This window comes from Eriocheir sinensis, unplaced genomic scaffold, assembly GCF_024679095.1.
Source record: "Eriocheir sinensis breed Jianghai 21 unplaced genomic scaffold, ASM2467909v1 Scaffold391, whole genome shotgun sequence".
Lineage (NCBI taxonomy): Eukaryota > Metazoa > Arthropoda > Malacostraca > Decapoda > Varunidae > Eriocheir > Eriocheir sinensis.
In genome coordinates, this window is record NW_026111711.1 from 183,917 (window position 1) to 200,000 (window position 16,084).

A 16,084-nucleotide genomic window follows, 5' to 3' on the forward strand; every position below is an offset into this window, starting at 1 on the left:
AGGGAGACAGGGGGAGACGGGAGAAGGGAGAGAAGGAAGAGAGAAAGAGAAAAGAGAAACGTAAGAAAGTAGCAACGTTAGGTAAGAGAATGAAAGAGGGAGATGGGAGAAAGGGAGATGGAAGGAGAGAAAATAAGGAGAAGAAGGGAGAGAAAGATGAATAGGAGGAGGGAGGGAGGGAGGCAAGAAAGGGTGAATCTGGAGAAGAGGGAGAAAAATGAAGAAGGAAGAAAGGGAGGTAGGATGGGAGGAAGGGAGGGACAGATAGAGCGAGAGGGAGGAAGAGAGAGGAGGAAGGGAGGAAGGGAGACAGGGCGCACTAAAAAGGAGGGGCGTGGTTCGAAGTATAAAAACAGGGAGGGAGGGAGGGAGGGAAGACTGAGAGAGAGAGAGAGAGAGAGAGAGAGAGAGAGAGAGAGAGAGAGAGAGAGAGAGAGAGAGAGAGAGAGAGAGAGAGAGAGAGAGAGAGAGAGAGAGAGAGAGAGAGAGAGAGAGAGAGAGAGAGAGAGAGAGAGAGAGAGAGAGAGAGAGAGAGAGAGAGAGAGAGAGAGAGAGAGAGAGAGAGAGAGAGAGAGAGAGAGAGGACTAAACTATCACACAGGAAGAGAGAAACAGAGGCAGAGAAAGAGAAAAAGAGAGAGGGAGGGCGTGAAATAAGAGAGAAGGAAGGGAAGCGGACGGGAAGGGAGGGAGGGAGGGGCAGCGCCGAGCCTGACACATCTGACTGTTATTGAGCCGAGGAAGGTTAGGAGTTCAAGGCCCCGCACACCTGAGGCTGGACACACCTGCCCCGCCCACCTGTGTCACGCCGGGGGGGAGAAGGGGAAGGGGGGGAGGGGGGTGACGATAGAAAGTTCAAAGAGGGGGAAAGGAAAGGGGAGGAAAAGGCAAGAAAAGGAGGGAAGGGGAAGGGAAGTGAGAGGGAAGGTGAGAGGAAAAAATGAAAGGTGGAAGGGGAGGGGGAGGGAAAGAGGGGGTGTTGGAGGGACATTGAAGAAGGGAAAGGGAGAGGAAAGTCGGAGGAAAGGAGAAGAAAAACTGAGGGAAGGGAAATTTGAGAGGGACGTGAAAAGGTAAACTGAGGTAGGAAAAAAGGAAAAGAGGAGGAAAGGGAAAGGAATATGAAAGGGAAGGGAGATTTGAGAGGGACGTGAAAGGGAAACTGAGGTAGGAAAAAAAGAAAGGGGGAGGAAAGGGGAAAAAATGAAAGGGAAGGAAAATTTGAGAGGGAGGTGAAAGGGAAACTGAGGAAGGAAAAAAAGAAAAGAGGGAGGAAAGGGGAAGGGAAACTGAGGGAGGGGGGGGGGGGGAGGAAGGAAACGTGAAAAGGGAAAGGAAAGGGAAAGCAAAACTGAGAGGAAGGGAAACTGAGTGAGGGAAAAAGAAAGGGAAAGGGAAAAAAGGGAACAGCAATGGAGGAAGAGAGAGAGAGAGAGAGAGAGAGAGAGAGAGAGAGAGAGAGAGAGAGAGAGAGAGAGAGAGAGAGAGAGAGAGAGAGAGAGAGAGAGAGAGAGAGAGAGAGAGAGAGAGAGAGAGAGAGAGAGAGAGAGAGAGAGAGAGAATCAAGGGTAGAGACAAAGACAATGGAAAAGAAAAGAAAATGGTGAATATGGAGGAGAGGGAGAGAAAGCAGAAGAAGGAAGAGAGGGAGAGGGAGGAAGAGTGTAAGGAGGAGAAGGGGACAAGAAGAGAGAGAGAGAGAGAGAGAGAGAGAGAGAGAGAGAGAGAGAGAGAGAGAGAGAGAGAGAGATAGAGAGAGAGAGAGAGAGAGAGAGAGAGAGAGAGAGAGAGAGAGAGAGAGAGAGGAGAGGAGGAGGAGAAGGAGGAGAAGGAAAGAAGAACCAGACTAAAAGGGAGAGAGAGATAATAAGAGAGAGAAGAGAGGGAGGGGGAGGGAGAAGGGGGTAAGAAGGGAGGGACAGAGACAGATAGATAGATAGATAGATAGATAGATAGATAGATAGATAGATAGATAGATAGATAGATAGATAGATAGAAGATTACCAATACAATCTAAAATACAGTAAGAAATAAGTTAGATATTTAGATCAAGATTCACTAACTTGGGACCTTTAAACACAAGACAGGCGGCCTAACTTACTCTCAGGTGACCATGGACCAGGTAACTAGGTCATCAAGGTGTTCAGAGAGGTAATTAACGTTCAGGGAGACAGGTAAAGGCAGGGAGAGGGAAGCGGAAGGAAAGGAAAGGGAGAGGAAAGATATCTAGTTCAAGTAAAAGTAGAAGGGAGAGAGTAAGGGAAGGGAGAGGAAGGGAATGAAAGGAAAAGGAAGGGAAGGGAAGGTATATAGTTTAGGTGAAGGTAGGAAAGGGGAGAGGAAGGAAAGGAAAGCGAAAGGAAAGATATCTAGTTTAGGTAAAAGTTGAAGGGAGAGAGGAAGGGAATGAAAGGAAAAGGAAGGGAAGGGAAGGTATATAGTTTAGGTAAAGGTAGGAAAGGGGAGAGGAAGGAAAGGAAAGGGAAAGGAAAGATATCTAGTTTAGGTAAAAGTAGAAGGGAGAGAGGAAGGGAAGGGAGAGGAAGGGAATGAAAGGAAAAGGAAGGGAAGGGAAGGTATATAGTTTAGGTAAAGGTAGGAAAGGGGAGAGGAAGGAAAGGAAAGGGAAAGGAAAGATATATAGTTTAGGTAAAAGTAGAAGGGAGAGAGGAAGGGAATGAAAGAAAAAGGAAGGGAAGGGAAGGTATATGATTTAGGTAAAGATAGGAAAGGGGAGAGGAAGGAAAGGAAAGGGAAAGGAAAGAGATCTATTATAGGTAAAAGTTGAAGGGAGAGAGGAAGGGAAGGGAGAGGAAGGGAATAAAAGGAAAAGGGAGGGAAGGGAAGGGAAGGGAAGGTCTATAGTTCAGGTAAAGGAAAGACGGGGGAGAGAAAGGGAAAAAAAGGGAGAAATTGTATTGTGTGAGTAAAAAGAGGGGGAGGGGAGAGGAAAAGGAAGGAAAGGGGAGAGAAAGTTAAGGGGAGGGAAAAAAGGAAAGGGGAAGGAAAGGGAAGAAATCTACTTTATCTTGAGGAAAGGGAGGGAAAAAAGGGATAAACTAGTCTAAGTCTAATCCATATCCTTTTTAGTATTGATACAAAGGAAAGGGAAATTGGAGGAAAAGGAAAGAAGGAAAGGGAGGAGGGGGGAGACCTACATGCAAAGGGGGCCCAAGTGGGGTGTTTACTTTAAGGGGGAAAGAAAAAAGGGAGAAAGGGGGACTCGTTCCTATTTAAACCTTCCTCTGTGTGGTCTTATCGAAAAGGGAAAGGGAGGAGAAGGATAAATAAAGGGGAGACGGGGAGAACCTACATGCAAGGGGAACCAGGGGGAGCTTACTTTAGGGGGGAGAAGAAAAAGGGAGAAAGGGAGACTAGTTCCTATTTAAACCTTTCCCTGTGTGGTCTTACTGAAAGGGAGGAGAAGGTGAAAAAAGGGAGAATGGGGTAACCTACGTGCTGAGGGGAGGGAGATGGTGGTAAGGGAGGGAGAAAAAGGGAGAAAGGGGGACTAGTTCCTATTTAAACCTTTCCCTGTGTGGTCTTACTGAAAGGGAAGAGAAGGTAAAAAAAGGGAGAAGGGGGTTACCTACGTGCTGAGGGAGAGGGGAAGGGGAGAGGTGGGTAGGGGGTATTTGGCAAGGGAGGGGTGGGGGGGTCTGGCCAGGGAGGGGTGGGTGGGAAATGGGGGTAGGGGAGGGGGGGACTTAAGTGCAGAATGTGAGGTCAGAATCTATAATAATTTTAAGCCTATTTATAGTTAGTACAGGTTTAATACAGGTTTGAATGTTTATGGCAGGTATTATTAGCGCTAACTACGGCTAAGGGGGTGATTGGGTGGTTCCCGCTTGGACTGTACACGAGCACTCCCTTCCCTCCCCCCCCCTCCCCCTCCTCCTCCCCCTCCCCTTCCCCCCCTTCCGGCAGTTTGTACAGTGGCAAAAAAAAGTATCTACACACACGATAAGAAATGAGTAAATAAAAGGAGCTCATGGATGTAAAATTGATGCACGATATTATTTTTTTTACAGTTTGTCCATTGGCAACAAAAAGTATCTACACACACAATGAAAAAGTAAATAAAAGGGACTCACGAAGACTACACTGTTGCACGATATTAATAAGTTTTTAATAGTCTGTACAGTGGTAACAAAAAAACATTTTCCCACACGATAGAAAATAAATGAATAAAGGGGAATTCTGGATAATATACTGATGCATGATATTAATAACCTCATTTTAACGAACCATTTAGTAAGTTAATAATCTTTACCAGTCTGTACAGCGGCAACAAAAAGTATCTTCACATACGATAAAAATAAATATATAAAGTTAACTCACGAATATTGAACTGATACACGATTATGAATAAGATATTTTTTTCACATACCCAATGATAATGGTCTTTACTAGTCTGTACAGCAGCAACAAAAAGTATCTTCACACACGATAAAAAAATAAGTAAACGGTCAACTCGCGATTATTAAATTCAGACACGATGATTCACAAGTTCATTTTAACGAACCATTTAATACAATAGCAAAAAAAGTAATTATTGTCCCTGATGACACTGGAACAAATAAAAAATGGTATTCTAATTATCTTTTGTGTTAACTGCTGGGGTGATATTTAATGAGGAGGCCTAATGACTTGTTTAACCGCGGAAAATTTTGGCATAATGGTGTTTAGGGACTTAATTGCTCGGTAAACGCTGTAATGAAAATCTGTGGTGAATTATAATAGCCAAACTGTCTTTTTATCATAAGCTGTATTTACTAATGACCAGAAATGAAGGTAATTAAGATCTATAGTGATTCAAGTGGTACAAAATATTCATGTTAAAATTATGTTGAAGCTTATGATGAAAAATTTTGTATGTGTGTTTTTCAGTGACCGGAATACAACCAACTTAGGGAAACAAGGTCATCAAGAGTAGGGAAAGAAGGGAGGATGGAAGGGAGAGTGGAAGGGAGAGTGAAAGGGGAGAAGGAAGAGGAAGATAGTAGGGAAGACGGGGTAGAGGGAAGGAAAAGAGGAGAAGGGAGAGGTGGATGAATGGGAGACAAAATGAATAAGAAAGAGAAAAAAAGGGAAGATTTTAATAATATACAACTTGATATTGATCTTGAGTATATTAATGAACATAAAGTAGTGTATTCAGGAGCTTTGGTAACTTGCCCGTATAAGAACGTTAATAAAGGGATGCTATTTAGTGTTTTAATTATCAAGTAAGGTTAGAACGAGGATCCCTAATGACTTAATCGAAACAAAGAACAACTATAATGGCAGACTCATAATGATCAGAGGAGTTACATAGTGTTCTTAATTACTCTTTCTTGTATTAATAATCCTGAATGTGTAGTTATTAGACAGGAACTTAATGACGGCCGCTAATGACTTGTTCTTGAGTGCGTTAATGATGAGGCAACAGTGTAATGGCGCCCCTAATGACTGGCGGTTCATTAATTAGGGGGAGAGAGGGACGTCATGTGTTCCGCGTGTATAATTATCGTTAATGACCTGTTAGCGCGATTTAATGAAGGCGTGTGACGTTAACATGGTGACGATACTTTACTGACCGAATGAACAAGGACTGGAATTGATTGGAGGGATTGAAAAGAAAGTAAAGAAAGGAAAACAAAATCAGAATGAGAAAGTCAGATAACAGATGAAAGATAAACACATGTCGTTAAAATAGTGAAGATACTTTTTTGGCCTGGTGTACAAGAATGCGGATTGATTGGAAAGATGTTTGAATTATAGTAAAAAGAGAGAGAAATAAAAACGAGACAAGGAATAGAGATGATGGTGTGTCGTTACCGCGCAAGCAAACATAACAAGAGTGACGTTATTAGAAGTTATGAAGAAGTTATAAAAAGTGACGTTATAAAAAAAAGGAAGACAGAGCATTTGACGACACGATGAACCATAAAATTAATAATAATAATAATAAAAAGACGTAATAGTGATGAAAGAGGATGTTTTTTTTTATGAATCAGACAGTGCCACCAAATTACCTAAAACGACGTGAACTGATGAAAACAAAATGTGTAAAATAAATAACAAGAAAAACATGAAGAATAAGTAAACCATAATAATGAAACACCATAAAAAATTCCTTATGCTTCAAAAATCGCCAAAAACTTCCCAAAATCGATGTAAACTAGGAATGAAGAAATTACTGCTACCAAAAACAACGTAAAGAATTGGGAAGAAAAGATGACATTATTACTGCTCCATTATGCGGCGTGGGAGAGAGAGAGCGAGAGCGAGAGCGAGAGAGAGAGAAGGAGGAGGAGGAGGAGGAAGAGGAGGAGGAAAGATTAAGGAAGAAAAATAGGAGATAACGAAGGAGTGGAGAGAGAGAGAACAAAGGGAGATAAATGAAAGAAAGTCAAGAGAGAGAGAGAGAGAGAGAGAGAGAGAGAGAGAGAGAGAGAGAGAGAGAGAGAGAGAGAGAGAGAGAGAGAGAGAGAGAGAGAGAGAGAGAGAGAGAGAGAGAGAGAGAGAGAGAGAGAGAGAGAGAGAGAGAGAGAGAGAAGGAGGAAAAGGAGGAGGAAAGATTAAGGAAGAAACAAATAGGAGATAACGAAGGAGTGGAGAGAGAGAGAACAAAGGGAGAGAAAGGAAAGAAAGTCAAGAGAGAGAGAGAGAGAGAGAGAGAGAGAGAGAGAGAGAGAGAGAGAGAGAGAGAGAGAGAGAGAGAGAGAGAGAGAGAGAGAGAGAGAGAGAGAGAGAGAGAGAGAGAGAGAGAGAGAGAAACAAAATAAAAAAAAAAAAAACAAGAGTTCAGGCAATAAAGATCAAGGAGAAAACAAGCAAACAAACACGACGTTAAAATTGTTCAGATACTTTTTTGACCGCTTGTACAAGGACACGAATTGACTGGAGAGATATTTAATGAAAAAAAATTAAGAAAAAAAAGAGAAAACAAAACAGAACTGAGAAATAGATGTAACAGAAGATAATTGTACCTCCTCCCCCCTCCCCCAATTCCCCCCTCCCCCCCCCCTCATGAAGTTGCCCAAAAGAGGAAAGTAAAGAAAGAAAGACAAAGACATAATAAGATAGAAAGATTATCCGCCAAAACCATAAAGGGAATATAATACAGTAATAAAAAAAAGTAATATTTATTCTCTTCCTTAAAAAATGACTCAAAGAAAGAAGGAAGGAAGGAAGGAAGGAAAGAAGGAAGGAAGGAAAGGAAGGAAAGGAAGAACAATAATGATAAAAGAAAACGAGCGAGAGAGAGAGAGAGAGAGAGAGAGAGAGAGAGAGAGAGAGAGAGAGAGAGAGAGAGAGAGAGAGAGAGAGAGAGAGAGAGAGAGAGAGAGAGAGAGAGAGAGAGAGAGAGAGAGAGAGAAAAGATAATGAAAAGAATATATAACCAAAGCAAATGCAAACCACTACCTCCTCCTCCTCCTCCTCCTCCTCCTCCTCCTCGTAAAATCAGCCTAAGGAACATATTCGGCACTCAGTCTTTTGCCCTCCTGCTGCAAGGCCCTAAACCGAGCATAAGGTCTGCCTGCCCCGCCCCCTCCCCGGCCCTCCCCACTCACCAAGGATATTGACTATTTTCCCCCGGCCTCTCAGCAAGCATAGTGGCGCCCCGTCCTCGCCCACTCAGTAAGCATAGTGCCTCATTCCAAGTTTCACACACCCACTCAGAGAGAATTTTAACTGGTTCCTCGTTCTACACACACACACACACACACACACACACACACACACGGACACGCACACACAATAGGAAAGGAAGTAAAGTAAGGTTTGGGGAAGAGAAGAAAAAGGTAAAATAGGAATAGAAATTGGTATGTGAAATGTGTTAAGGGTTTTGGGGGCTGTATGGGGAAGTGAAATATGGGAACTAGGAAACGAAATGGGTAGTGAATGGGAAAAGGAGGGAAATGGGGGAAGGGAAATAGTGGAGAGTTATCCGAAAGAGTGAAAGACGGAAGAAGAAGAATAGGAAGAAGAAAGGAAGTGAACGAAGAACGAAACAGATAGGAAATAGGAACGGACTGAGAAGGATGAAGAAGAGGAAGAAAAAAGAAAGTAAAAGAAGAACGAAATGAATAAGGAATAGGAAAAGATAGAGAAGGATAAAACAAATAATGGAAGAAAGAGGAAATAAACGAAGAACGAAATAAACGGAGAAGGATGAAAGATAGAGAACGATGAAACAAATGAGGGAAAAAAGGAGGAGTGAAGAAGGAAGAAGAGAGGAAAGCAAAAACATTAAGTAAACGAAGAACAAAACAAATAGGAAAATAGGAAAGAATAGAAAAGAAAGAAACAAATATGGAAGGATAGAGGAAGGAAATGAAAAATAAAAAAGTAAAAAATAATGAAGGATAGAAAAGGAAGAAGAAAAGGAAGCAAAAAAATGAAGCAAACGTAGAATGAAACAAATAAGGAAATAGGAAAGAATAGAGAAGAATAAAACAAATATGGGAAAAAAGGAAGATTAAGGAAATGCAGAACGTAACAGTAGGAAATGGGATGTGTTAAGGATACGCCAGCAACGCCCTCCAGCGAACACGGTCATTAAGTCGCTGCTAATGACCTCAAACAATTAGCCGAGGTGTGAATGCCAACATCCCTCCGTGATTGCATTAATTAGCCCCGAATTAACCACCTCTGAAGGCCATTAGCGGGCGTGAGGACGAGGAGGAAGACGAGGAGGACGAGGAGGAGGACGAGGAGGACGGGGAGGAGGACGAGGAGGACGAGGAGGAGGATGAGGATGAGGATGAGGAGGAAGAGGAAGAGGAAGGGGAGCACAAAGAACAAGGACGAGGATTAGGAAAAGGACGAGGAAGAGGACGAGGAAGAGGAAGAGGAAGAAGAGGAAGAATAAAAAGAAAAAAAAACAAGAAAAACGAGAACAATAATAATAATAATAATAATAATAATAATAATAATAATAATAATAATAATAATAATAATAATAAGAGTGAGAGGAATAGGAGGAGGAGGAGGAGGAGGAGAAGGAGGAAGAGGAAGAGGAAGAGGAAGAGGAAGAGGAGGAGGAGGAATTCAGATAAAAAGACAAACTGACACACACACACACACACACACACACACACACACACACACACACACACACACACACACACACACACACACTTAAACACCTCCCCTCTCCCCAGGCGAAGCATAAACACTATCTAAGTGCCCTGGCCGAAGCATAACACCCCCAAAGAGGGCCCCGGGCAACGCATAACCCTTGTAAAACGCCCTGTAGCAAGGATAAACAACGCAGCTGGGCCCTGGAGAAAGCATAAAAACCTGGAAGAGTGTACAATCTCCCACATCGGCCCCAGATAGAGCATAATTGACCGTAAAATGACCGTAGACTAACATAAACAAAGAATACATCGACTATCACACCCCAAAAGTCCCCGGAAGTAAGCATAACAATCTCACGGGCCCCAGACTGAGCGTAGTAACTAAAACAAGGCCCCGGAAACAGCATAACCAGCGGATTAGACTAGAAACCAACCCACATAAGAATATATAGATACACCATTGGGCCATAAAGATAATAAACGCCAGAATAGAATAGAAAACAGTGAATAAAACGGAATAGAAAACAGAAGGGAACCCAAATAGAACCCATAATAACATACATATGAGAAAACTGAATATGACCTCCCCTATAAACTACCATCACAACCCCTCACAACCCCCTCCCCCTTCCCCCAACCTCACAACCCCTTCTCCCAACCTCACAACCCCCAACCCCGCAACCCTTCTAACCTAACCTAATCTAACCTAACATACCAATAGTCACACACTACCCCACACAACCCTTCCCTCCAACCCCAACCTCACAACCCCCAACCCCACAACCCTTCTAACTTAACCTAACCTCTACCCCACAACCCTTCCAGCCTAACCTAACCTAACCTAACCTCAACCTCACAACCCTTCTAACCTAACCTAACCTAACCTAACCTAACCTAATCTTACATAACCTCAACCCCACAACCCTTCTAACCTAACCTAACCTAACCTAACATCCCAATAGTCACACATGAGCCGCACAACCCCCAACAACCCCTCGATAACCCCCACAAAACATCACCCCCCTAGAAGCCCCCACCACAACCTCTTCACAACCACCACACCACAACCCCATACACAAATTATCCCATTACAAATTCCCCTCCACATAAAGTTAGCACCCTAAACTTAACCCCCTCCACAAAAAAAAAAAAAAAAATCACCCTCATAAATTTCCCCCACTATAATTTCATCTCCCTCATAACCCCCTCTTTCGCCTCACTCCCCCGCCCTAGCCTCCCCTAAGCACCCCAGTACTCACGGTTCTTCTTGTAGAGCAGAATCTCGAACTGGTCCTGCTGTTGGTTCTCGAGGCACTGCTCTATGCGCGAGATGGTCTCCTTGTCCGTGAGCTCCCCGTACATGAAGCTGCAACGGCATGACTTCTGCATCACCTGAGAGACGGGAGAGAGAGGTGTGAGGAGGATGCTGGAGAAGGAAATAAATGGAGAAAGGGGAGAGAGAGAGGTGTGAGGATGTTGGATAAGGAAGGAGATGGAGAAAGGTAGATGATTTAGTTATGATGGAGAAAGGGGAGAGAGAGAGGTGTGAGGATGTTGGATAAGGAAGGAGATGGAGAAAGGTAGATGCTTTAGTTATGATGGAGAAAGGGGAGAGAGAGAGGTGTGAGGATGTTGGATAAGGAAGGAGATGGAGAAAGTTATAAGAACATAAGAACATAAGAACATAGGAGTCTGCAAGAGGGCGGCAGACCTGTACAAGGCAGCTCCTTTGAACCTAAGCTCCCGTGAATCTAACCCCACCTAATATCGCTGTCCATGAATGTATCTAATCTATTTTTGAATGTGACAATTGTATTGGCACTCACCACATGACTGCTCAGCCTGTTCCACTCATCCACCACTCTGTTAGTAAACCAGTTTTTGCCTATGTCCCTGTTGAATCTGAACTTATCCAGCTTAAACGCATTACTACGTGTCCTACCCGGTTCTCTTACCAACAGAACCTTATGAATATCCCCCTTATTAAAGCCCTTCATCCATTTATAAACCTCGATCATGTCTCCACGCACCCTTCGCCTTTCTAGAGAATGCATGGAGAAAGGGAAGACAGAGAGAAAGGTGTAAGGAGAATGCTGGAGAAGGAAGATGGAGAGAAGTAGCTGCAAAACTTATGATGGACAAAGGGAAGAGAAAGAGGGAAGTGTGAGAATGAAGGAGGCGTGGTGGAGGAGGGAGGAAGTATGCAATCATCTCTTCTGTTTTACGTCCGCATAAAAATTGAAGAATGCATTATCGATTTTACCTCCTCCTAAACTACAGAATGCATCAATCTTATATAGCTGTTAGAATATAGACAAACGACTCAAGGCGGTACGATAGACCTGTGAATTTGACATGAAGGTACGAGATCTCCTTTTCCTATTTCACTTTTCATTTTACTTTTCCATTTTACTTTTTCCTTATAAAAAATTACAGAATGCATTAGTGATATTTAGCTTTTATGATGTAGATAAACGTTTTTTCAGACAGTGATAGAATTGCAAGGTTGAAGTGATGTTATGCAGTTAATACTTATGTGAATATAGTGGAGTGAATAAACGCCGGAATATAAAAGAAAACGGAGAAGAAAACAGAATAGATACCAGAAAAGAACCAAAATAGAACCCATAATTATTTTTTTTACATCAAAGGAAACAGTTCAAAGGCAAAAAAACAAAACAAAAACAAAACAAAACATAGCAGAAGAACAATAAAGCCCGCTAATCACTGCCTTATACAAGAGTTAGAAGCAGCGTTACCAAATTATCGTACTCAGCCACTCAGCCCATCGTATTATCCGGTTTCTGGCACAGCTATCGCAAACAGACAGCAATAAGTAATGCTTTTAACGCTAACTTTGACTGGAATCTCGTTATCTGTGTGGGTAGGAAAGTTTTGGGCCCTGGAACTGATAAATGCGATGTTTTGAGTACGATAATATGGCAATGCGGGTTAGAAGACTGGCCAAAAGAGGTGTCAATTTCAGGTGGAGAGTTGCCCCGATGCTCCTCTAACATAAACATACTTACAAATAACAAACCTATTAGAAAACCATAACGGAAGAAAAATGGAGCCCGCTAATCACAGCCCCTATACAAGAGTTAGTAGAGTGGGCAAAAGAGGTGTCAAATTCAGGTGGAGAGTTGCCCCGATGCTCTTCTAACATAAACATACTTACAAATAACAAACCTATTAAAAAACATAACGGAAGAAAAATAGAGCCCGCTAATCACTGCTCCTATACAAGAGTTAGTAGACTTGCCAAAAGAGGTGTCAAATTCAGGTGGAGAGTTGCCCCGATGCTCTTCTAACATAAACATACTAACAAATAACATACCTATTAGAAAACCATAACGGAAGAAAAATGGAGCCCGCTAATCACTGCCCCTATACAAGAGTTAGTAGAGTGGGCAAAAGAGGTGTCAACTTCAGGTGGAGAGCTGCCCCGATGCTCTTCTAACATAAACATACTTACAAATAACAAACGTATTAGAAAACCATAACGGAAGAAAAATGGAGCCCGCTAATCACAGCCCCTATACAAGAGTTAGTAGACTGGCCAAAAGAGGTGTCAAATTCAGGTGGAGAGTTGCCCCGATGCTCTTCTAACATAAACATACTTACAAATAACAAACCTATTAGAAAACGGAATATAACCCTTAACCCTCAACTTCCTCTCCACCCGAAATTGACCTCTCTCTTGGCTACTCTTTACTGTTATCTATTATGGGAGCGGCGAGTAGCGGGCTTTTTTTTTTGTACTCTTTTTGTTGCCTTTGAGCCGTGTCCTTAGATGTAAAAAAAAAGAACTTACAAAAGGTCTGGAAAACTTACAAGAAAGCAGGAAATAAAAAAAATATCCCCATCTGATAACTTACAAAATACATTACCCGAAATATATATAGACGAGATCTGTTGTATGAGAGTATGATGGCGCAGCGAATTCCAAATGACGTTATGGATAAAATTATAAACCAAGCCACTAATTATTTTTTATCCTCTTTAGCGAAACACGAAATACATTAGTACGAAAAAAAAAAAGTTCAGTGGGGAATTTATGAAGCTTTTTTATTTTCGTTTTACCTGAGCTCCGTTTCCTTAATTAACTTGAATCGCGCGAATTAATTGCTTCGGTGAATCTGTTTTTGGCGTTTTCAAAGGTGTGATTTTTTTCCTGTTATTTATTTTGTATTTTGTTTCATTTATGCTTTGTTTTGTTTTATTTGATTTTATTATATTTCTGTTCTATTTCTCTTCTATTTTTATTCTATTTCATCCTTTATTCAATTTTATTTTTATTTTTTGTTTTATTTTATTCAATTCTATTCCATTTTATTCTATTTCTGTTCTATTTCTATTCTCGTCTATTCTATTTCTATCCTATTCTATTCTTTTTTCTATTATATTTCGTCACGTTTTCAAAGGTATACTATTTTTTTATATTCCATTTCTCTATTTTTTTTTAACTTTTATTTCAACTCTTCATTCAAAACTACATTATTTTTTCATGTTTTATTTTTTATTATTATTTTTCCAGTGTGATCTTTCGTAAAGCAATTCTCTAGTCTTTTTTTTGGGGGGGTAAAGAAATGTGTTCAGGTGTTTTCTCTCTCACCTTAATTACAGGTAACAGGTTGGCTAATTGCATTTTTTTACTTCACTTTCGTTCAGTTACCTTTTTTTTTTTACTTTGCAACCACTTTTATTTTTTTTCTGTAAGTTTTCGAGTCTTTATAATTTATACTTTTTAGTCTTTTATTTCTCTTCTGACATTATCTTTTAAAACTGCTACCTCGTTTTTTTTCACACGCTCTCAAACTATTATTTCTATTATTTTCTGTTATCATTATCTTTAAAAAAAAAACTATCATCTTACTGGGGAGGTGAAACGTAATATTAAAACAGCTATATTTTTTTCCGCTCTCTGACCTTTTCATCTCCTCTCTCCCACTTGAATAGTGAGCCCCAATGAACACCTTTAATCGCTCTCTCTATCATACTCATTCTACTGAACTTCCATTATATAAAAAAACTACAAAAGGAATTACAGCTATTTTTTCACACGCTGTTAAAGCATTATTTCCATTCTTCAGGCTCTCAAAGTTTTTCATCTCCTCTTTCCCTGTAAATAATGAGCCTCAATTAACTCCACTTACTCTCCCTCATTATCATACTCACTCTTCTGTACTTCCGTTATATAAAAACAACGAAGGTATTTAGACACTTTTTTTCACACGCTGTTAAACCATTATTTCCATTCTTCAGGCTCTTAAAGTTTTTCATCTCCTCTTTCCCTGTAAATAATGAGTCTCAATTAACTCCACTTACTCTCCCTCATTATCATACTCACTCTTCTGTACTTCCATTATATAAAACACAACAACTAAAAGCTATTCTCCTTCACGCCCTCAAAGTTTTCATCTCCTCTTTCCCTGTAAATAATGAGTCTCAATTAACTCCACTTACTCACCCTCATTATCATACTCTTCTGTACTTCCATTATATAAAACACAACAACTAAAAGCCATTCTTCTTCACGCCCTCAAAGTTCTTCCCGCTCCTCCTTCCCCTTGAATAACGAACCCCAATGAACTCCACTTACTCTCCCTCATTATCATACTCACTCTCCTGTACTTCCATTATATAAAAACAACAAAGGTATTTAGACACTTTTTTCACACGCTGTCAAACTATTACTTCTATTCTTCACGGCCTCAAAAGTTTTCATCTCCTCTTTCCCTGTAAATAATGAGTCTCAATTAACGGCACTTACTCACCCTCATTATCATACTCTTCTGTACTTTCATTATATAAAACACAACAACTAAAAGCTATTCTCCTTCACGCCCTCAAAGTTTTCATCTCCTCTTTCCCTGTAAATAATGAGCCTCAATTAACTCCACTTACTCTCCCTCATTATCATACTCACTCTTCTGTACTTCCATTATATAAAACACAACAACTAAAAGCCATTCTTCTTCACGCCCTCAGAGTTCTTCCCGCTCCTCCTTCCCCTTGAATAATGAACCCCAATGAACACCACTTATTAAGCCTCATTATCATACTCATTCTACTTTACCTCCCTTATATAAAAACAACAAAAAACACCTATTCTTTTTCACGCTCTCAAAGTCTTCCCGCTTCTCTTTCCCTGTGAGTAATGAGCCCCATTGAACCCCACTTACTCTCCCTCATTATCATACTCACTCTCCTGTACCTCCTTTATATAAAAACAACACAGCAATTACGACTCTCATACTTCGCCCCGTCGTTTAAAATTTCCCTCCCGCGCTTCGCTGTAAAGAATTAGGTGCGACTTTTTTTTTACGGCGCCTCGCACAAATAACTCCTTTTTATATCTCTTTCTCTGTGTGTGTGGGGGCGTTTTATTGATATCACTGTCCACTGTTTTTTTTATCTGTTTATTTCACTGTTTTTTTCTGTTTTTCTTGATTTATGTTCAGTTTTATTTATTTTCTGTGTATTTTCTCTCTCTCTCTCTCTCTCTTTCCTCATCCACTGTTTTCTTCATCTGTTTGTCACTGTTTTTAATTTGTTTTTATTTGTTTTGTCTTTTTCCGTTTCATTTCTTTCTTTATTTTCTTTTTCTCTTCTTTTCTTTCTTTTTCAGGCCTTGAGGTGTATAGATATAGAGATGGAGGAGGAGGAGGAGGAAGAGGAATAGAAGTAGAAGCATTATGAGGGTATTTAATCTCCCCTCTCTCCTCTTCCTCCTCTTCCTCCTCCTCCTCCTCCTCCTCTTCCTCCTCATGTTTCCTCTCCTTCAATTAACCTTTATCTCCTCACATTTGTTTACCTGAAATAGAGGAGGAGGAGGAGGAGGGGAGGCGGAGGAGGAGGAGGTGGAAACGGAGGCGGAGGAGGAGGAGGAGGAAGAGGAAGAGGAGAAGGAAGAACAAGAGGAAAAAGGAAAACAAGAGGAGGAGAAGGAGGAAGAGGAGGAAGAAAAATACCAAAAGCAGAAGGAAGAACAAGAAAAGGAGGAAGAGGAG

General features: G+C 41.1%; 1 protein-coding gene across 1 annotated transcript in view; it reads right to left on the reverse strand.

The window, feature by feature from the left end:
• LOC126992053 (potassium voltage-gated channel protein eag-like) overlaps positions 1-16,084 on the reverse strand; it is a 137,215-nt gene that overhangs the window by 36,315 nt on the left and 84,816 nt on the right. Inside the window, exon 4 of the mRNA XM_050850735.1 lies at positions 10,331-10,463. Within this exon, the coding sequence (XP_050706692.1) occupies positions 10,331-10,463 (133 nt within the window). The remainder of the gene's footprint in view (positions 1-10,330; positions 10,464-16,084) is intronic.